This window comes from Cricetulus griseus, chromosome 7 (genome assembly GCF_003668045.3).
Source record: "Cricetulus griseus strain 17A/GY chromosome 7, alternate assembly CriGri-PICRH-1.0, whole genome shotgun sequence".
Taxonomy (NCBI): Eukaryota; Metazoa; Chordata; class Mammalia; order Rodentia; family Cricetidae; genus Cricetulus; species Cricetulus griseus.
Window position 1 is genome coordinate 84,349,670 of NC_048600.1, and position 22,279 is coordinate 84,371,948.

The 22,279-nt window shown below is 48.8% G+C and overlaps 1 protein-coding gene and 2 long non-coding RNA genes across 6 annotated transcripts; 1 reads left to right on the plus strand and 2 right to left on the minus strand.

Annotated features, from left to right (window-relative positions):
- The first annotated feature begins 2,704 nt into the window (after nt 1-2,704).
- On the plus strand, nt 2,705-19,623 carry Pld2 (phospholipase D2). Of its 4 annotated transcripts, XM_027426918.2 has the most exons (25): nt 2,705-2,897; nt 3,094-3,203; nt 3,294-3,424; nt 3,536-3,678; nt 4,060-4,165; nt 4,253-4,318; nt 4,662-4,720; nt 4,836-4,928; nt 5,018-5,170; nt 5,971-6,120; nt 12,587-12,670; nt 12,793-12,871; nt 13,993-14,103; nt 14,217-14,387; nt 14,884-15,010; nt 15,599-15,717; nt 15,810-15,923; nt 16,061-16,165; nt 16,366-16,454; nt 16,545-16,658; nt 16,812-16,861; nt 17,072-17,206; nt 17,385-17,538; nt 18,130-18,244; nt 18,635-19,604. In XM_027426918.2, exons 2-25 carry the CDS (start codon nt 3,095-3,097, stop codon nt 18,857-18,859), a joined length of 2,802 nt encoding a protein of 933 aa, XP_027282719.1. In that variant the 5' UTR covers nt 2,705-2,897; nt 3,094; the 3' UTR covers nt 18,860-19,604. The 4 variants fall into 4 exon arrangements, with proteins under 4 accessions (XP_027282719.1, XP_035303386.1, XP_035303385.1 ...); XM_035447495.1 differs by having other exon boundaries at nt 4,075-4,165; nt 16,812-17,206; nt 18,635-19,623; XM_035447494.1 differs by having other exon boundaries at nt 16,812-17,206; nt 18,635-19,620.
- LOC118239138 lies at nt 3,438-6,430 on the minus strand. Its single transcript, XR_004770734.1, has 4 exons — nt 6,335-6,430; nt 5,601-5,676; nt 4,774-4,953; nt 3,438-3,700 (listed from the first exon to the last, which is right to left on the minus strand). It is a non-coding gene; the product is annotated as an uncharacterized LOC118239138 (long non-coding RNA).
- LOC113836789 lies at nt 17,087-22,248 on the minus strand. The gene is made up of 3 exons (XR_003487290.2): nt 22,152-22,248; nt 21,550-21,667; nt 17,087-17,225 (listed from the first exon to the last, which is right to left on the minus strand). It is a non-coding gene; the product is annotated as an uncharacterized LOC113836789 (long non-coding RNA).
- Nucleotides 22,249-22,279: the final 31 nt, after the last annotated feature.

Genomic DNA, 22,279 nt, shown 5'->3' on the forward strand with positions numbered 1-22,279 from the left:
CTAATCTACTTCCTGTTTCTGTGGACTTTTTTATTCTGAATATTCCATATTGTGATGGTTAGCCAGTTTTTTTTTTAGATCAACCTATAGACTAACTATATTGATAAGATACTTATTGGCTATATGTCGAAGAAACAGAATACAAAATACAGGAAAAGCTGGTCCATCCCTTTCCACTTCCCTCCCTGCCCCTACCAAAACTCCTCATTGTGATTTGGTCAGAACAGGGCTTAGAGGCCTCTGATGCCCTCTTCTGACCTCCTTGGGTTCCTGCATGTGCAAGGTGTATGTGTGTATGTATGTATGTACGTATGTGTACATACACACACACACACACACACACACACACACACACACACACCTTACCTGAGCTTATTGGGGTGGCGCACACTTTTGATCCCAGCACTCAGGAGAAAGAGGCTGGTGGATCTCTGTGAGTTCTAGGCCAGCCTGGTCTACATATCAAGCTGAGACCATCTTCTATAAACAACAAAAGCAAAGACAACCACAAAATATGTAAGACATGAATGAGCACACTTTTGGGCAAGTCTGTGGAGATGTTTTGGGGGGAGGGGTGTTGTTTGGTTTTTTGAGATAGGACCCAAAGGTTGAGAACCAGCGACATACAGAGATCCTATTTAATTTGTATGCATATAAGATTTTTTAAATTAGAGAAAGATGAACAGATACTTTAGCATATGAAATATAGTTAAGACCATTGATATTTGGAGATGTACATTTTGTTTTTCGAAACAGGGTTTTTCTGTGTAACAGCCTTGGCTGTCCTAGAACCAGGCTGGCCATGAACTCACAAAGATCAGCCTCCTTCTGCCTCCTGAGTGCTGAGATTAAAGGCTACCACACCGGGCCAGAGATGTACTACTAAGATTGCAATGCCATACCTTTCACACCACTCAGATGGGTAACACTAAAGACTTACATCATTGGATGTGCACTGTGCACGCTATGGAGTAACAATCATAGAAGTACTATTTACTGGTTTTTTTAGAAATGTAAAATAGACCTGGCTGTGGTGGCACCCACCTTTTTAATGCCAACAACTCGGGAGTCTGAGGTGGGCAACTCTGTGAATCTGAGGCCAGCATGGTCGAGGACAGTCAGAGATACACAGAGAAACACTGTCTCAACAATAACAACAACAAAACAAAAACAACAAACAAACAGCCGGGCGTTGGTAGCACATGCCTTTAATCCCAGCACTCGGGAGGCAGAGGCAGGCGGATCTCTGTGAATTCGAGGCCAGCCTGGTCTCCAGAGTGCCAGGATAGGCTCCAAAGCTACACAGAGAAACCCTGTCTCAAACAAACAAACAAACAAACAAAAGAACAACAAACAAAAAGAAACCTGTCTTAAAAAAAAGAAAAAGAATGTAAAATAGAAGAGCCATTTTGAAAGGGGTTTTTATTTTCAACTTTTTCTTTGCTTTTATTTTGTGTATATGCATGTTTTGTGTGTGCAGCGTCTATGGAGGCAAGAAGAGGGCATTAGATCCCCTAAAACTGGAGTTACATCTATTTGTGAGCAGCCATATGGATGCTGGGAATCGAACTTAGGTCCTCAGCCAGTACCCTTAAGCACAGAACCATCTCTCCAGATCCTTTTTTGGGGGTGGGGGGTGGGGGTGCTTTTCTGTGAAGCTTCAGCAGGCCTCCACTCCCAAGCTTTACAGTCCTCTTGCCACATTCTCTTTGCTGCTGGGCTACAAACTGTCAAGCCCAAGCCCAGGTCTTGACAGTCTTCTATAAGTTAAACATACACTTATATGATCCAGTAATTCCACTCTAGTTATTTACCGAAGAGAAATGACTGGTACATAAATGTTTATGGGAGCTTTATTTCCCGAGGACGAAAACTAAAACAACTCAAATGTTTATCAGTGGAAATGTAGAAGAAAACAAAGAAGGAAGAGAGGGAGGGAGGGAGGGAATGAAAGAAGGAAGGGAAGACAGACTGATGACCTTTAGGATCTGAAAAAAAAAAAATGTTGTTTTAGACTGGAACTTACAAGTCAGCATGTTCTGGGCTGCTACCGTACCTCAATGTCTGGCTAATCTCTACTGAGCAATAAACGTTTAGTGAAAGAAGAATGAGACTTTTCATACTGCAACGAACTTGTAGTCACCATCCTTCTGGCTTTTTAATCTCTTCTTACCTCCCATCAACAAATGCTATCTGTACAGGGCTCAGCAAGGGGACACCAGCAGGTCCTCTCTCGCCACCGAGGCCAGTTCCGCCCAGATTCCAGGCAGCGCTGGAGACCAGACAACCCAAGGCCCGCGCGCGCGCAGTAGAGGAACGTGAGCAGGGTGGATCACACACTCGGGGATGCTGGACTTCCCAGCTCGGCACCCCCGAGGGCATCCAGCGGGAGAGGACGGCCCTGGGGAGGGGGCGGCCCCGGGAGTGGGCGGCCCCGGGAGTGGGCGGGCCGGGCTGGGCCGGGCCGGGGCGTCTATATCGCTGCGCCCGTAGAAGGCGGCGGGGGCGGGACGCGGCTGATGCGCCACCCGCGGAGGTGAGGCCCTGAGCCCCGGTCCCGCCCCGACCCTCTGGGGTGTGGGCTCCTCTCTGAGTTCTGCTCCCGGTGCTTGCGAACCCGCGCGGGTGCGGGCGCCCGCAGCCAGGGTGAGGGGCCGGGGACGTGGCGCGGCTGAGATCGGCGACGGGGTCCAGCTGGAGCTGCTCCGGCCTTCTGACTCAACCGCACACTCAGATTTCGGGATTTCTCTGCTGGGCGGGGAACGCGTCGTAACTTCCTCATTCCCGCCGGGACCCTCGCTTCCAGCCCGTCTGGCCTGACTTTGAGCCCAGCTGTCACCGGGATTCCTCCCTTGGACTTACCTCGCCCCAGTTCGAGGCTATCCCAGCTTGGCTAGGTGCTTCTTGGACCCTGAATACGGAATGAGAGGCAGGGCTGGGGGTTGCAGAGATGGGAGGCTAGAGGGGCGTCGGTCTGCAACTGTAGAAGTTGGGAGTCAGCTGAATGAGATGGGTGAGGGCCGGGGGCGTTAGGATAGGGAAGGGTGTTTCTGTATGGGCGAGTCCCTTCCTGAGGCTTCCTCATATTCCTAGGATGACTGCAACCCAGGAGAACCTCTTTCCCTATGGGGACTACCTGGACTCCAGCCAGTTGCACATGGAGCCAGATGAAGTTGACACTCTGAGGGAAGGAGAGGATCCAGGTACACAAGGAGATGGCCCCCACAGAGGGGAGGATAGGGATCTGGGTCTCCTGAGATCTACACCCTTGGGCTTTTTTTTTTCCCTCCCAGCTGATCGAATGCACCCCTTTCTGGCCATCTACGACCTTCAGCCCCTGAAAGTGCACCCCTTGGTGTTTGCCCCTGGTGTCCCGGTTACAGCCCAGGTGGTGGGCACTGAAAGATACACCAGTGGATCCAAGGTGGTTGGGCTGGTACCATGGAGGGTGGGAGAGGGAGGCCTGGCCAAAGTGGAGGGTTGGGTTGGGCCGGAAGACTCTGAAGACATGATTTTCAGATTTTTATACCCCCAGGTGGGAACCTGTACTCTATATTCTGTCCGCCTGACTCATGGTGACTTTACCTGGACAACCAAGAAGAAATTCCGACACTTTCAGGAGCTGCATCGGGACCTCCAGAGACACAAAGTCTTGATGAGTCTGCTCCCTTTGGCTCGGTGAGTGGGACTAGAGTGCTTCCTGTAAAAGGCAGACAGATAGTCCTCACCCCATGGCAGTCTTTACTCCTGTCTGCCTATCTCACCCCCAACCTACTGTAACCTTTTCTTCACAGCCATTTTCCTTCCCCCAGCTCTGTGCTGGACCCTGGTTCCCAAGAAACTTCCTCTGGTTCTCTTTGTCCATGGTACTATGCCAACATTTCAGCCAGGCTGGATGCCCAAAATGTCCTTGGCAACACCCCACCCCACTTGTCTCCACTCCCAGGATAGAGACCCTTTCTTCTGCCAGCCTTTCTCCCACTCCAAGGCCCTGTCTCCAGTGTTTCAGGCATCTAGCTTGCCAGCTCTTCCCTGAGCCTTCTCTTACCTCCTGTATAGCTTTGCTGTGGCCAGTTCTCCAGCCCGAGAGGCAGCCAATGAGGACATTCCCTCCCTACCCCGAGGAGGTTCTGAGGGCTCCACCAGACACACAGCCAGCAAGCAGGTATGACCTAACACCAGGTCCTGTAGCAAGGTGTTGTAGTATGCACAAGGCTCTGGCTACATCTGTTTCTTTCCCACCCCCATTCAGAAATACCTGGAAAATTACCTCAACCGCCTCCTGACTATGTCTTTCTATCGAAATTACCATGCCATGGTAAGGTCCAGTGTCTAGATGCCTGGGTGTATCTCTCTCTCTCTCTCTCTCTCTCTCTCTCTCTCTCTCTCTCTCTCTCTCTCTGTCCCTGTCTCTCTCTCTCTCCAGGGTCTTACTGTGTAACCCTGACTGGCCTGGAACTAACTACTGTAGACCAGGCTGGATTTGAATGGACAGAGATCTATCTGCCTCTGCCTCCCCAAGTGCTGGGAGTAAAAGCCTGTGCCATCATGTCCTAGGATGCCTGGGGTTTTTTAATTAGATGACGACAAAGGGGCAGAATAAGTAAGGCTAAGGGGCTAAAAAGCCAAGTCTCCTCCTGAGCTTATTTCTTCCTCTGCAGACAGAATTTCTAGAAGTCAGTCAACTTTCCTTTATCCCAGACCTCGGCTCCAAAGGACTGTGAGTGTGGGAATCCCCCGCCTAGCCTTCTGCAGACATCAGTCCCCATCTACCTGCTTGAAAAACATGTAGTATGAGTGCGTAGAGTCCCCAACTCTCCCGATTGTCCCTGTAGGGAAGGGGTGATCAGGAAGCGCTCAGGCGGGCATCGAGTTCCTGGCTTCACCTGCTGTGGCCGAGACCAAGTTTGTTATCGATGGTCCAAGAGGTGAGGGCTGGAATTGAGCAGGGGTCTGTGGGCAGGTGAAGAGGGAACTCTGGAGGACCTTGACAGTATACACAGCCCTTCCCCTCCAGATGGCTGGTGGTGAAGGACTCCTTCCTGTTGTACATGCGCCTGGAGACTGGCACCATCTCATTTGTTCAGCTTTTCGACCCTGGCTTTGAGGTGCAGGTGGGGAAAAGGAGCACAGAGGCTCGGTATGGGGTGAGGATCGACACCTCCCACAGGTAAGGCCTCCCTGGTGTGAGAGCCTTCTGTGACCTGAGGGGAGTTGAGCTGGAGACACCATGGGGGAGAGGAAAGCTTCTCAGTCCTCCATGTCCTGGTCCAGCCAGAGCTTTGAATCAGGGAACTAGTCTATCCATATATTTAGGATACTCCTAGAGTAAGGGCCTATAGTGCAGGGGTTTGGAGGCTAGAGAGAGAAGAGTGGATAGTGGTCTTGCAGAGGCCCCGAGTTCCGTTCCTTGCACCCACATTGGGTGGCTTATGCCCACCCATAACTGGAGCTTATGCCCACTGGTAACTCCAGCTCTAGTGAGGCTGATACCCTCTTCTGAATTCGGTGGGCATCTTCACTCACACCTGCACACACACATGCACACATGCACACTAAAGACATAAAAAAGAAAAGGAGCCGGGCATGGTAGTGCTTACCTGTAATCCTAGCCTTTGGGAGGCTGAGCCAGGAGGACTGGCTCTGTAGAACCGGAGCTCTATAGTGAAACTCTGCCTTAAAAAGAAGAGTGAGAGAGAAGAGGAAGGAAGGGAGGGAGAAAAGGGAAGGAAATTAAACTCCATTTGTTCATTCAACAATAACAATAACATTGTTGAATGAGGACCTGATACAGTACTGTTCACTGGGAACCCAACTACGAATAAAGCAGATATCTGCACTGTCTGTGGATTCCAGCTTAGGGGCTAATGGGGGAATTAAGAGAAGGTAATAGCCAAAAGGGGGGCTCTCTGGACAAGACTGTAGGCTGAAGGAGAGGGATTAGTGGTAGACCTTCTCCTTTCCATCCAGGTCCCTGATTCTCAAATGTGGCAGCTATCGGCAGGCACGGTGGTGGGGCCAGGAGATCATGGAGCTGGCGCAGGGGCCAGGCAGAGATTTTCTACAGCTACATCGGCATGACAGCTATGCCCCGCCCCGGCCCGGCACCTTGGCCCGGTGGTGAGACCCTGATCTCCTTCCTTTCTGAGCTTCTATGTGGCTTTCTTGCCCCCTTTGGTATTCTCTGAGTTCGTGATCTTCGTTTATTTCCTCTGACCTCATGACCCTACTTTTGTACTTCTCATCTCTCTGACCCCTTAACCTTAACTTGGCCATCTCCTCCGTCCTCTTACCTCCCTGATTCTTACGAGCATTTTAACCACAGGGAGCTCACCAATTTTTTTTGATTTGTTCTATTCCTTTAATGCTTAAGCATTTAAATCTTAAGCACTTTACTATGTGTTCCATCCGGTACTGGCAATCAGACACAGGCTTCTCTGGGTTAGGGAAGGAGGTGATCTAATTATAAAACAATGTGAACTCACCACATGGGCGGGCGGTAGATATAGGGGAAGGTGCACAGAGGTTGATCACCTGTCCAGGGAGGATGTCAGGACAGGATTCCGGAAGGCATAGACCTGAGGTTCCTTTAGTAAGATACAGTGGAGAAGAGCAGTTTGGTCGGAGGGCACAAAAGCTGGATGTTTTGGTGAACAGGGGGATTTATTACAGCTGGAGAGAGGGGAGGTGCCCTCAGTGAAGAGCCTATGAGTCTGTAGCTCCAGATCCCTCAGAGTCCAGCATGCTGAACTAGGAGGCTGAGTTTTTTCATAGGCAAAAGTGAACATGAAATGAACTTTTTCCTGGAGGTGGTGTTGAGGTTTTTTGAGTTTTTGTTTGTTCATTTTTTTGGTTTTTTGTCCTTTTTGCCTTTCTTTATTGCCTTTTGTAGTATTGGGGATTAAACCTAGGGTATTGTGTGTGCTAGGCAACCATTCTACCACTAAGCTAAAGCTACCTGTTTATGCCCTTGTGTGTGTGCTTGTCCAGGTGTGTGTGTGTGTGTGTGTGTGTGTGTGTGTGTGTGTGTGTGTGTGTTTAAATCAGAGGTTGACCTTTGATGTCTTCCTCTATCATTCTCCATTTTTTAAAAATTGTATTTTATTATTTTGTGTGTGTGTGTTTCATGTGCTGGGTACCACATGCATGTAGTACCTTGGAGGCCAGAAAAAGACATTGGATCCCCTGGAGTTACGGACAGCTGTGAGCTGCCATTGCACCATGTCTCTAGCACCTCCACTTTTATTATTATTTTTTAGATTTTATTTATTTATTGTGTAAACAACATTCTGCTTACATGTATATCTGCACCAGATCTCATAACAGATGGTTGTGAGCCACCATGTGGTTGCTGGGAATTGAACTCAGGACCTCTGGAAGAGCAGTCGGTGCTCTTAACCTCTGAGCCATCTCTCCAGCCCCCCCCCCCCCACACACACTTTAATTTTTGAGACAGTGCCTCTCATTGAACCTGAAGCCTACTGATTTGGCTTGACTGGCTGGGCAGCAAACTCCTAAGATCTGCTGGTCTCTAGTCCTACCCCAGCACTGGATTTATAGACATGTATTGCTCTGCTTGGCTTTCTTACTTTGGTGCTGAGGATCTGAACTCAGGTCACCATGCTGGCACAGCAAGACCCTTACATTGAGCCCAGAGGCCCTTTGCTTTTCCTTCCTTCCTTCCTTCCTTCCTTCCTTCCTTCCTTCCTTCCTTCCTTCCTTTCTTCCTTCCTTCCTTCCTTTCTTTTTGTGTGTGTGAATGGTATGTGTGTACATGTTAGTATGTGTGCAGGTGTGCATGAACACGTGTATGCGTGCATGTAAAAGCCAGAGTACAACTGAGATTTCCCTCAGGTTCCCCTCACTTTAGTTTTTGCTTACTTACCTATTTGCTAATTTTTATGTGTATGAATGTTTTATCTGCATGTGTGTATGCACACCGTGTGTGTGCTTGGTGCCCAATGGTGCCAGAAGGAGAGGTGTTACAGGTGTTTGTGAGCTGCCTTGTGGATGGGTGCTGGGAACCAAACCTGGGTCCTTTGCAAGAGCAGTGTGCACTCTTAACTGCTGAGCTGTCTCTCCAGCTCCAACCCACTTCGTTTTTTTTTTTTTTTTTTTTTGAGATAGAGTCTCCCTGAGCCTAGAACTTACTAATTTAACTGTAGTGGCTTGCAGGCAAGCTCTAGGGATCCGCCTGTGTCTGTCTCCTCAGTGCTGGGATAATAGACAGGTGCTGGCCGTGTTTTGTTTGTCTCTGTAACTCTTGTTAGCTGGGAACTCACTATGTAGAGCAGGCTGGCCTGAAACTCACAGAGATTCTCCTGGTTCTGGTTGACGAGTGGTAGGATTAGAGGTATGTGCCACTACGCCTGGCCACACTGGCTTTCTCTGTGGGTCCTGGGGATCTGAACTCAGGCCCTCAAACGTATGAAGGAAGCATTTTACTGAGTCATTTCTGCAGCCCTCCCAGCTCTTTTTAAACTGTTTTGCTTGTTTACCTCCTTCAAAGGTAGTGTTTCATGTAGTTCATGCTGGCCTCAACATTTGCTCCTCCTTGTCTGAGTTTCCTTGAGTAGCAGCAGTGATAGGCCTGTACCGTACCAGGAGCCCTGCCGATTTATTATTTATTCATTCATTCTTGGTTTTCTGAGACAGGATCTCATGTAGTCCAGGATTACTGTGTAGTCAATGATAACCTTGACTGCCTGACCCGTGTGCTGGGATTGAAGAAATATGCCACCATGTCTGGCTGTGTATTTATTTTATGTGTGTGGCACGGGCTGGGTCTCACTGTGATGTAGCCCCATCAGAACTGTAAGTTAAAGTGTAGATGGAGCTAGGCTTGAACTTGTGATTCTCCTGCCTCTGCCTGGGGGGGGGGGTTAAGTGTGCACCACTAGACCTGGCCTATCTATTTAAGACCAGGTCTGACTATGTGGTACAAAATGGTCTGGAACTTGAAAATCCTGCTTCAACCTCCTGAGTACTGGGATTATAGGTGCATGCTGCCACGTATAGCTGAGACTTATTTATTTATTTTTATTTTTATGTGTTTTGCATGTATGTCTGTGTACCACTTTCGTACCTGGTATCCATGGGAGCCAGAAGAGGACATTGTATTCCCCCCCACCAACTAGAGTTAAACACTGTTGCAAACCGGGTGGTGGTGGTGGTACATGCCTTTAATCCCATGCAGAGGCAGGAGGATCCCTGTGAGTTCGAGGCCAGCCTGGTCTACAGAACAAGTTTCAGAATAGCCAAGACTACACAGAGAAACCCTGTCTTGAAAAAAACCAAACCAAACCAAAAACCAACCAAACAAACAAACAAAAAAAACCATGTGGGTACTGGGAACTGAATCTAGGTCCTCTGGAAGAACAGCCAGTGCTCTTAGCCGGTGAGCCATTTTTCTAGTCCTGATTTGTTTTTAATACATTAATAAGAGTCACTATTTATGTGGAGCTTACCATGTGCCAGGAATGAAGCATGTGCACATATTAACCTAGGGGATCCTCTGGACTCTAACTATGAAAGTACAGTTGTTATCTGGGTTTTATACATGAGTGAATGGAGGCAAGGACTTGCTAGGTAACTTACCCAGGGTCAGTGGACCTGGGATTTGCATGCAAGCCGTTGGAGTCCAGACTGCCCTTTTCAGCCCTCCCAGACAGAGAAGTCAAATGAAAGGGTGTAGTGCAGTGGTAGAATATTTGCCTGTCACCAGGGAGACCCTGAACTTGGTCCCCAGCACTTAGAAAAAAATGTTGAGCAGGACAGTAACATATCAGTACAAAAACTCAAGCTAGATGTGATGGTGGACACCTGTAATCCCAGCACTTGAGAGATTACAGGAGGATTGATGCGAGTTTGAGGACAACGTGGACTACACAGAGTACTAGGCCAGCTAGGGCAAGACCCTGTCCTAAAATAAAGACAGACACACAGAACAATTGTAATTACCGCTCTTGACCTCACCCACATTGCTTTGTGCCCCGCCTCCAATTGGTTGCGTTTCTCTTTCCAGAAGTAAACTTGGCAACAGTTTTGTATCCTGTCTCATCATCCTTATACACATGTACACAGTTACTTTCTACTTTAATGTAAATGGGATTGTCAGCTCTTATTTTGTGCTTACTATTCTTCCATTTAAAGAGTGGACAGTTGAGGTGCTGGAGAGATGACTCAGTGGTTAAGAGCACTGGCTGTTCTTCTAGAGGACCTGGGTTCAATTCCCAGCACTCACATGGAAGCTGGAAACCACTCCTGTTCCAGGGGATCTGACACCTTCACACAGACATGAATGCAGGCAAAATACCAGTGCACATAAAATTAAATAAAATCTTAAAAAAAAAAAAGATTGGACATTTAAGGTTTTTTTTCTGTCTTTAAGATAATATCCTCCCCCCCAAACATGATCTTTGCCTAAATATTTAGCATATGTATTCCTAGACATACAATTACTGTCTGGTGAAATGGCTCAGCAAGTAAAGGCACTTTGCCAAGCTTGATGACCTGAGTTTCATCCGTGGGATCCACACAGTGTAAGACTACTGACTCCCTGAAATTGTCCTTGGCCTTCACAGTTGTGCTGTGAAACATGTGCCCCCCCCTCAAAAAATCAATGTAATATTTTTTTTTTTTTTAAAGATATAGACTAGGGGCTGGTGAGGTGACTCAGGGGTTGGGAGCATTGGTTGCTCTTCCAGAGATCCTGAGTTTGGTTCCCAGCAACCATGGTATCCCACAGCCATCTATGGTGAGATCTGGTGCCCTCTTCTGGCCTGCAGGCATGCATTCAGAGAGAACACTATACATAGTTAATTAAAAAAAAAAAATGATACAGGCTAGGTGTGATGATGTACACCTTTAATCCCAGCACTAGGGAGGCAGAGGCAGGTGTATCTCTGTGAGTTCAAGTCCTGGTCTACATTGGTTATTTAAGACCAGCAGGCTGCAGAGTGAGATCCTGTCAAAAAACAAACAAACAAAAACAAAAAAATTTATTGTATGAATTTAATGGTATTAAAGAGTATGTATGGCTGGATATAGCTCAACAGTAGAACACTAGCATGTACAAAAAGTACTGAGTTAGACCCCCAAGCAGTTCAGAAAAACCAAAACAACAACAACAACAACAAAACCAGTATGTGCTTTTAACATTGTGATCATTACTGTAGACTCATCTTCTAAAAAGTCAATATAATCAACTGGGCAGGGTTTATAAGCCTGTAATCCCAGCACTCAGAGGCCAGGGCAGTAGGGTCAAAACTTGAAGGCCAGCCTGGACTACAGTGAGACCCTGTCTCAAAATACCAGGAAAAAAATCAATGCCCAGTCTGTGAGAATGCTGGCTTCTTCATATGCTGCTACTGTGTTACAGATGACTTTCTTTCCTGCTTTGGTTTGGTTTTGTTGATCTTCTTGCTTTGCCTTGCTGAAAGCTGAGATTACAGACGAAAAGCACCAAGACTGGCAGCAACACTGGTTCCTTTTAGAAGTTATTTAATTTTAAGCCAGACATGGCAGTGCATACCTTTAGTACCAGCACTTGGAAGGTAGAGGCAATCTAATCTGTGAGTTGGAAGGCAGTCTGGTCTACAAAGTGAGTTCAAGGACAGCCAGGGCTGCTTTTTTAAAATTTTTTTTCTTTTTGGTTTTTCAAGTCAGGGTTTCTCTGTGTCTTTGGAGGCTGTCTTGGAACTAGCTCTGTAGACCAGGCTGGTCTTGAACTCACAGAGATCTGCCTGCCTCTGTCTCCTGAGTGCTGGGATTAAAGGCGTGCGCCACCACTGCCTGGCTAATTTTTCTGGTGTACATTGTGTATGAATGTGAATATATCTCCTCTACCACCTTTCCCTCCCTTTTATTTTATTTGATTTTATTTTTTGAGACAAGTTCTCATTGTGTAGCACTGACTGACCTGGAAATCACTGTGTAGACCAGGTAGGCCTTGAACGCACAGAGCTCCACGGGCTTCTGCCTCCCAAGTGCTAGAATTAAAGTCATGTTCTACAATGCCCAGTTCTTTTGGTATTTTTTGAGACAGAGTTTTACTATGTAGCCCAAGCTTGTTTCAAACTTTCAGTAACCCTGTAGCCTCAGCCTGGGATTACAAGCCTGTGTGCCACACCCTGTCCTAATTTCACATTCGTTAGTGAACTCAACCTCTTACCCTATGACTGACCATCTTAATCTCTGCTGTGATCTGTCAGTTCTCATTCTTTGCTCACTCTTCAGCTGGCTTCTATGTTTTTCTTTCCATTTGCTTCTTATTTTTTTTGCTGGAGCTTTGTGTGTGTGTGTGTGTGTGTGTGTGTGTGTGTGTGTGTGTGTGTGTGTGTGTGTGTGTGATGTATTCATCTTTGCAATCGTTGGTGAATTTCTTTAATTTATTGTGTTTTGTCATTTTTATTTGGCGCACACTGATTAATACCACTTGACATATTTGATACAATCTAACGTCTCTGATCATTCCTGATCTTCCATCCTACTGTCAACTCTGACCCATGACTGTCCTTCGGTCTTCACTCTCCAGACCTTTCTGGCTTCTGACTCCCCTGACCTCCTTGGCTTGGACTCCCCCCAGGTTTGTGAATGGGGCAGGTTACTTTGCTGCTGTGGCAGATGCCATCCTTCGAGCTCGGGAGGAGATTTTCATCACCGACTGGTGGTGAGTGAGGTCATGCTCACAGGAGAAGGGGAAGTATGGGGGCAGAGCAGCGTGGATCGGGAGGGGGGGTCGGCAGCTGTCTTCAGCTTAGCTTGCCCCTTACCCACTGCCTTGACTTGTAGGTTGAGCCCTGAGGTTTACCTGAAGCGTCCAGCCCACTCAGACGACTGGAGACTGGATATCATGCTCAAAAGGAAGGCGGTGAGGAGTGGTTGGCTGGGGGTGGGAGTTAATTAGAAGAACTTCAGCAGGAGTCTTCCAAGGAGAAGGTTGGGAATCTGAGGCTTCTGCACCAGGAATTGTCCCCCTCCTTGTCTCAGTGTTTGTCAACTATCACCTCCTGGTTCCCTCTGCAGGGTACTAGCCTAGATTAGGTTCCCACTACTCAGACCCTTTTTGTGCTACCCCAGGGGTGTAGATATCTGTGTCTTTTTGCTGAGCAACGTCACAAGTTCTAGGAAAAAGCTTGGCCCCTGTCATGTATCAAACATTTGTAAGTGCTTTGTTTTTAAGGCAAGGTCTCACCATACAGCCCTGGCTGTCCTGGAACTCTCTATATAGACCAGGCTGGCAAACTCAGAGATCTGCCTGCCTCTGCCTCCTCAGCACTGGGGTTAAAGGTGTGCGCCATCGCACCTGGCATTTGTGAATGTTGATGTGGATGTTGAAAAGAGAAAGGATACATGGATGATGAAGGTGAAGGGATAGATCGTAGAAAAGAAAATGCGGCCGGGCGGTGGTGGCACACGCTTTTAATCCTAGCACTTGGGAGGCAGAGGTAGAGGCAGGCGAATCTCTGTGAGTTCAAGGCCAGTCTAGTCTACAGAGTGAGTTCCAGGACAGGCTCCAAAACAACACAGAGAAATCCTGTCTCAAAAAGGAAAGAAAGAAAGATAAAGAAAACGGGTGTGGTAGAACCCACCTGTAATTCCAGCACTTGGGAGATGGGAGACAGGAAGATTAGGAATTGAAGGTTGGCTATATAATGAGTATTATACCATCATAGATGAAGTTTGAGTCTCAAAGGGGGGAAAAGAACAGAGAGATGGATGAAGGCTATGGCTTGGGAAGGTGGAAGCGAACAGAAAGAATGATAGACAGGAGTTATGAAGAAGAGCAAATAGTTGGGAAGATGGCTGGCTAGATTATGAAAGATAGGTGGATAGATGAGTGGGTGAGCTGTTTGCTGTAAGCACCATGACGGGTGCACGTGGGAGAGCATCCAGGAAGGGTGGAGGGACATGCAGGAATCCTGAGCACGGGAGTTGATAGGGGCCACTCGGGGAGAGGCACTAGCATTTGATTTTCCCACTCACTACCAGGAAGAAGGTGTCCGTGTATCCATACTGCTCTTTAAGGAGGTGGAACTGGCCTTGGGCATCAACAGTGGCTACAGCAAGAGGGTGCTGATGCTGCTGCACCCCAACATAAAGGTGATGTTTGGGCCACTTCCCATCCTCCCAACCCTTCCTCTCCCTAAAAAGTCTCACCCTCCATCTTTCCTGCCGGGTCCTCTCACCTCAACTCCCCCGTGTACTCCTCCTAGGTGATGCGCCACCCAGACCTGGTGACACTGTGGGCCCATCATGAGAAGCTCCTGGTGGTAGACCAAGTAGTGGCTTTCTTAGGAGGGCTGGACCTTGCCTATGGCCGTTGGGATGATGTGCAGTACCGACTGACTGACCTTGGGGACCCTTCCGAATCTGCAGATTCACAGGTAATTGTCCCAAGGCCATCCTGAGCTCTCCCAAACCCAGGTACTCTATGTGTACATCCTTCCCAGCATTGCTGACCTGTGGAGTTCCTCAGCCATTCAGCGACTCCAGGAAGTTATGTTATTGTTTCTGAGATAGGGCCTAACTATATAGCTCAAGCTATCCAAAATTTGTCATCTGATCTGAACTTGCAGATTGCTGAGATTATAGGTATGTGCCACCATGTCTGTCAAGGAATGCCTTTCAAAATATTGTCCTGTGGTCCACATCTGTAATTCCTTTCTGAGGAAATTCAGGCAGGAGGAGTTCAAGTCTGAGGCCAGCCTGACACACACACACACACAAACTCGCGCATGCACACTCTTCCTCTATTTTTACTGACTCTAACTGCAGTTGAAGGGGAAGGCAGGGGGCTCAGACTCTCTGGTGTAGTGCACCATCTTCTCTTAGGCCTGGCCCCGTGACCTCACCTTGCCTGGATGTGGTGTATTCTTACAGGCTCCCACACCAGGTGCAGACCCTGCGGCCACCCCAGACCTGTCGCACAACCGATTCTTCTGGCTGGGAAAGGACTACAGCAATCTCATCACCAAGGACTGGGTGCAGCTGGACCGGCCTTTCGAAGGTGAGGCTCCCTCCCTCAAGGCCTCCAGGAGCTGACAGAACTGGGACTGAGTATGAGATGAAATGAGTCACAAACAGTGAGGCCTTCCCTCTAGAAGGTTCCTTCTCTACATCGTCTTCCTTTTCCTCCTTGTCTTAGTCAGGGTTACAGTTGCTATGATGAAACACCATGACAAAAAGCTAGTTGGGGAAGAAAGGGTTTATTTGGCTTACACTTCCACATTGCTGTTCATCATCAAAGGAAGTCAGGACAGGAACTGAAGCATGACAGGAACTTGGAGGCAGGAGCTGCTGCAGAGTCCAAAAGGGGTGCTACTCACTGGCTTGCTCAGCCTGCTTCCTTATAGAACCCAGGACCACCAGCCCAGGGGTGGTCCTACCCACAATGGGCTTGGCCCTCCCACATCAATCACTAATAGGAAAATGCCCTACAAGCTTGCCCAATCTTACAGAGGCATTTTCTCAATTAAGGTTCCCTCCTTTCTGATGACTCTAGCTTGAGTCAAGTTGACAAGCCAGCACACTCCTGTTCCAGATATCCCCAACACACCAGCCCTAACTTCTCCCTTAACTCTCCTGGGACTTCCAGATTTTATTGACAGGGAGACCACACCCAGGATGCCGTGGAGGGATGTTGGAGTGGTTGTACATGGCGCAGCTGCTCGGGACCTTGCCCGGCACTTCATCCAGCGCTGGAACTTCACAAAGGTGCTGACTCTCTCCAAAGGGACTGGAGGGAGGGAGGGAAAAGCCAGGTTTGCTTACCACCTTCTGCTGACTCTGCTGTTTCTTCATGGCAGACCACCAAGGCCAAGTACAAGATACCCATGTACCCCTACCTGCTGCCCAAGTCCACCAGCACCGCAAACCATCTCCCTTTCACAATCCCAGGCGGGCAGTGCACCACTGTGCAGGTGACATTCCCCATTAACCAGCCCCTTCCTCGCCTCATTAGCCCATGGCTCTCCTCCTCTCCTTGAAAGTCACCCCCGCCCTATGCCCAGTTTCTCCTCTCCTGGGCTTAAAAACCATTCTATTCACCATCCCGTAGGTCTTGAGATCTGTGGACCGATGGTCAGCAGGGACTTTAGAGAACTCCATCCTCAATGCCTACCTACATACTATCAGAGAGAGCCAGCACTTTCTGTACATTGAGGTCTGACTGAGGCAAAGTGGAGAGAGGGGAAGGGAAGGGAAGGGAAGGGAAGGGAAGGGAAGGGAAGGGAAGGGAAGGGAAGGGAAGGGAAGGGTGTCCCAGGAGAGGGCCTGGCTGGGTGTAAAGCAAATGCAGGACCTTGGACTGGGGCCAGAGGTCAGGGCCGGGATGCTGATGTCTCTCTTTGATCCGTGCCCCAGAATCAGTTCTTCATTAGCTGCTCAGATGGGCGTACAGTTCTGAACAAGGTGGGCGATGAGATTGTGGACAGAATACTCAAGGCCCACAAGTAAGGTGGAGATGGGGGCATTGTGGAAGCCCAGATGGAGGGGTTGAATTCGTTTTGGGGACCATCACACCTCTGACTGTTGTCTCCTAGACAGGGGCAGTGTTTCCGAGTCTACGTGCTTTTGCCTCTGCTCCCTGGCTTTGAGGGTGACATCTCCACAGGGGGTGGCAACTCCATCCAGGCCATTCTGCACTTCACTTACAGGTGACGCCTTCCCCACAACCAGATTCACTCTTCACTGCCCCTTTGTACTAGTATCCTCTCCATCCTGTCCTGATCCCTCCCCACAGGAACTTTTGAGGTCTTTCCTTCCTCCTCCTTCAGCCTCTGCCTCCCTCACCCTTTCTTTTCTCTCAGGACCCTGTGTCGTGGGGAATATTCAATCTTACATCGTCTCAAAGCAGCCAGTGAGTGCTGGGGGCTCAAGCCCTGGACCCCTGGCAGGGAGGCAGCTTGGGTAGCTGGAGTCCTGGGAACTGGGGAAGGAAACCTCATTCTTGCATGCTCTTCAGACTGCAGGTGGCTTGTCATTGCGGGAGTGAGAGGTGGGACAGAGTCCCATCCACTCACAGCAGACACCTCTCACCTCATTGCCCCTCCATCTCTCTCATATACAGTGGGGACAGCGTGGCGGGATTACATATCCATCTGTGGGCTTCGCACACACGGAGAGCTGGGTGGGCACCCTGTTTCTGAGCTCATCTATATCCACAGCAAGATGCTCATTGCAGATGACAGGACAGTCATCATCGGTCAGTGCTGCACCTGGCCCTGTCAAGAGAGGTTGGAGGGTCAGAGGGTGATACAATTTGAAGCTGAAGCTCACAGTGGCTGGGGGGCTTCAGGCTGGTGCTCTGGTAAAGGTGATGAGGTGTTGGGGAGGCCCTCCTGGGCCCAAGTAGACACAGTGTGCCCTGGAACTCATTCCAGGTTCTGCGAACATCAACGACAGGAGCTTGCTGGGAAAACGGGACAGTGAGCTAGCTATACTGATTGAGGATACAGAAATGGAGCCATCCCTCATGGACGGGGTGGAGTACCAGGCAGGCAGGTTTGCCTTGAGTTTGCGGAAGCACTGTTTCAGGTAGGAGTCGGGGAGTGCAGGTGGATGTGGGGGCACTGGGAGGGGCTGCCTTTTGAGCTAGATGTGACCGTTTCCTAGAGCTGGTACCAGATTTACCAGAGTCATCCGGTTAAGGTATCAGCCTATTAGAAACACACACATACAGGAAGTTGGTATGTAGCATAGGCTGACCTTGAACTCTTGATCTCCCTGCCTCTGCCTTCCAAGTGCTGGCATAAGTTACCATGCCCAGCTAAAGTAGTTTTTTGTTTGTTTTTTAAAAAGATTTATTTTATTTATACGTTGCTCTACCTACACATAGAGCCTACATGCCAGAAGAGGAGAGCATCGGATCTCATTACAGATGGTTGTGAGCCACGATGTGGTTGCTGGGAATTGAACTCAGGACCTCTGGAAGGATAGCCAGTGTTCTTAACTGATTAGCCATCTCTCCAGCCCCCAGTAGTTGCTTTATAAAACATCAAAGAAAGATAAATCAAAGCTCCACTAACTTCACTGACACTTTTACTGTTTGTCACATCTGTTTAGAAGTACCAGGGGTTCAGGTTCTTTAAGGAGTTTAATTTGGCCATTGGTACCATTCTTCCATAGTGTGGTTCTTGGGGCAAATACCCGGCCAGACTTGGATCTCCGAGACCCTGTCTGTGATGACTTCTTCCAGCTGTGGCAAGAAATAGCCGAGAACAATGCAAACATCTATGAGCAGGTAGAAGCTGGGTGTGGGGGGAGGTCTAGCCTGAGGAATTGGTGGGTTATCCTGTCCAGAAGGGAGATGAGAGTCTGGGGAATGCTCCCTATTAGGATTCCATAGCTGGGATACTGGGAGGTGGCATAGGGAATGAGGAGCCCAGCCCAGGCAGCTCAGACTCCAGGGAATCTAACCTCCCTAATCTTTTTTGTTTGTTTTTGTTTTTTGGGGACAGGGTTTCTCTGTGTAACAGTTCCGGCTGTCCTGGAACTCACTGTGTAGACCAGGCTGGCCTCGAACTCACAGAAATCCACCTGCCTCTGCTTCCCTAGTGCTGGAAGTAAAGATGTGGGCCTGGCTTAATCTCCTCAATCTTAACTGGCTTCTATGTCTTCCCTTCTACCCTAGATCTTCCGCTGCCTGCCATCCAACGCCACTCGTTCCCTGCGGACTCTCCGGGAGTATGTGGCTGTGGAGCCCTTGGCCACAGTCAGCCCTTCTTTGGCCCAGTCTGAACTCACCCACATCCAGGGCCACTTAGTTCACTTCCCCCTCAAGTTTCTGGAAGATGAGTCTTTGCTGCCCCCGCTGGGGAGCAAGGAAGGCATGATACCTTTAGAAGTGTGGACATAGCTGAGGCTTCAGCCTGGCAGCAGCCATAGCTTCCAGGCTCCACTGTGCCTGATCCTTGCCCCAAACCCTGAGGTCCGAGGGCAGTGCTCTTTGATCCTTAGGGAGGACATCTCTGAGGAGTACTAGAGAATCACAGAGGACCTTTACTTGAGAAGTAACCCAAGGGAGCACTCCCAAGCCTGGCCTGGGGAGGCAGGAGAGAGTTCTGGAGAGGTCTGCCCTCCCACCACCTAGTTCAAACCACTGCTCATAGAAGCCTAACTCTTACTAGAAGGTCTGAGGTCAAGCCTTTTATTCCAGGAAAAGGGGCTCCTGCCCTGGGTCTTCCTCATCTCACTCTTCATTCTGCCCTTGAACTCCCCATGTGCCCCAGGGCCTCTCCCAGCCCATTGCTGCCAAGATGGAACCACTTTTGACTACAATCCCTGCCAACAGTGGTTGGGAGACACCGCAGCTGCCTCCACCAGCCTGCTGACAGACACTAACTTTGTACCAGTTCATCAAGCATTTCATAAATAAAAGTGTAGAAAAGGCCTATGCCTCTTCTTGGCAGAGAGGAGTGTTGTCATAGGCTCCCCCTGCCTGCACAGGACACTCGTCCTCACCTTCTCTCTGCCTCAATTCCTGTTTCTTTCTTCTGTCTGAACCTCTGCTTCTTAGCAACAGCTTCCAAGTGCATTCACCTAATTCCTGAAGGAAGATCAGAGCCAAACTGTGTGTGTATACGTATTCATAACTTTTCATGTGTCTGAGGTATTTTGCAATTAGAAAATGTTGAGCATGGTAGCCACAGAAGCGGAAGAAACTCAAGAGGGGTGGAGGATTTAGGAAGGCTAATTATGTGGGGTAGTTAGATTGCTGTCCCATCCCCTATGAGTGTAGCACTCTAGTTCTCTCAAGAAATGACCCCCAGGGCCAGCCAAATGGTTCAGCAGAATAAAGTCCTTACTGTCAAGCCTGAAGGCTTGAGTTTAATCCCCAAGACCCACATGGTGGAAGGAGAGAACAGATTCCTAAAAGCTGTCCTCTGACGTCCACACAGGAGCGCCCCCCCCCCCCACTAAACTGATTAATTTTGAAAATCAACTAAATTTTTTTTAAAATAGTGAGTTCCAAGCCAGATGGTGGTGGTTCACATTTTTTGGAGGTAGAGGCAGACAGATCTCTGAGTTTGGGGCTAGCCTGGTCTGAAGAGTGAGTTTCAGGACAGCTAAGGATACACAGAACCCTGTCTCAAAACATCCCCCCCAAAGATCCCTAAACTTGACCTCCAGTCTTCACTTGTACATGTAGACACACACACCTCAGAACAGATACATATGCACATTCACACACATACAATAAAACACTAATATCCAAGAAACCCCACTCCCACACACAGCAGTTCCCAGTACTAATTGGCATCTAATGCATTAATTAGTCTCATTGTAGGCACTTAAATATCTCCTTCCCTGGGGGACCAACACTTAACTGTAAGGTGGAGAGACAGCAGTTGCTCTAAGCTGAGCCAGGGGATAGACTGGCTTCTGTTTCACACAGCAGCCTTCTAGTTCTTAGTCTTGGAGTGTTTGAAGACCAGCAAGGCTGCCGTAATCCTGCCTCTGCTTTATGCTCAGCTACTACAGGGTCTTGCTGTACACAAATGCATGTAACAAAATTTTGTAAAAGAACGTTCGTAGGGAGTTGATTCCAACATGTATGGCAAAGCAAAAGCCAATAAGAGTGGTGACAGCTGATGTCTCGGTTGAGTTTCTGCTCTGTAATAAAACACCATGATCAAAAGCAACTTGGGGAGGAAAGGGTTTGTTTCAGCTTACAATCACTGAGAGAAATCAGAGCAGGAACTTGGAAGCAAGAGCTGAAGTTAACATAAAACTAGCTGGCCCAACTGGAAGTCGGAGAATACTCCAAGGGAAAGAAAACTAAGTGCAAAGACAGGGAAGAGATGTTAGCTCTGGGAGCTTCAAGTACAGTATATTTCAGTACAGCCAGAACAAGTTTAAGTGGGGCTTATTAAAAGATAAGACAAAAAAAGAAAAAAAAGAAAAACTACACAAGGCCAGAGAAAGGGACAGAATTGTGAAAGTCTTTGATATCCCTACCCACAAAGCAGTGGGAGTCAGCAAAGGGTATTCTTATTCATTTTTCTTTTCAGATAGTCACTACATAACCCAAGCTAACAGAAAATGTAGTCCTCTTGCCTCAGCTTCTTGAGTGGTGGGATTCAGAAAACCGTTTTAAACAGGAGAATGATGTCAGATATAAGTTCTAGGAAAATCACCTCTGGATATGAAGAATTGACCTGAGGGTGTCAGGCAGAGGGGCCTGTGAGAGGATGATAGAATTACGGGGGCATGGTGGAGGGGGAACGAGACAGGACTGGGGCTTGAATATCAGGGCACGGTAAATGAGTCAGGAGGGCATCCAAATGTGCCAACAAGGCTCCCGAGAATTCAAACTCACCTAAGTGATGTTTATATTAAGACTGGAAATGGGGATTTCCAGAGGGAGTATTAATGTCGGAAGAGATCTCGAGACAGGCAGAGAACCTTCTCCCCTCAACTCCATAGAGAAAGAAGAGCCCAGAGAGGCAAATTCACTTGCTCAAGGCCACATAGCACATTGGTCAGTGGCAGAACATGACTGTCTATATAGTTAGAAAGCATCACCCATCCTCTAGTGAGACTAACCGGCTGGAGATGCTGTGTCAACAAGCGAAGATCTAAGGTGCTGGAACAAAACTTGAAGGGCTTGGATACAGTTTCTTCCTCTTCTTTTGCCACTAGCAACTCCAGAGATAGTTCCTACCTGCAGAACATTGTGTTAAGAGAAGCAGAGATAAACGTGTGCAGTCGGAGTACCTATCCTAAGGGCTGAGATGCACTTCCTACGTGCCCACTGCAGCCAGAAAAGGGAGTAAAGGGCAGACAGTACCCTCCTTCCCTCCCACGTGCCTTCTCCAGCCAAGTTCTCACGGAGAGGCCCCTCCCTCAGCGGCTCCACTGTTGCCATGGCAATTGGGTGGGTGGACAGCCCGTCCTATCTAGAGGCCACCAGCCCTCGCGTGGGGAGTTACCATAACAACCCCCTAGTAATAGAGGGGGTTGGGTCCCGCCTCCCTTCCCCCGCAAATAGAAAGGTGGGTGGTTTGATTGGCAGCTGGGCACACGAAAGAAAGAAGGGAAGGAAAGGAGTCAAATAAAAATCAAGGAAGGAATTAGGGAAGAGGAGGCAAATAATAATAATAATAATAAAAGGGGGAAAGGAAGGGAAGGTGTGTGCGCACGCGCACCAGCAGGTGGGCGCGATCCTTCCAGGCCAAGCTCCGGCGAAGCTCTACCGGCGCGCGCCCTCCGCCCGCTCTCCTGCGCCTGCGCGCAGGTGTCGGCGCCCGGCGGGAGGGGGCGCCCGGCGCGCTCG

Excerpts from the sequence above, each read along its gene's own strand:
- Pld2 (XM_035447494.1), top strand. The coding sequence starts at position 3,095 with ATGACTGCAACCCAGGAGAACCTCTTTCCCTATGGGGACTACCTGGAC. Across the intron at positions 14,388-14,883 it reads CCGAATCTGCAGATTCACAG|GCTCCCACACCAGGTGCAGA; the intron begins GTAATTGTCCCA and ends GTATTCTTACAG. Across the intron at positions 18,245-18,634 it reads ATGCAAACATCTATGAGCAG|ATCTTCCGCTGCCTGCCATC; the intron begins GTAGAAGCTGGG and ends CTTCTACCCTAG.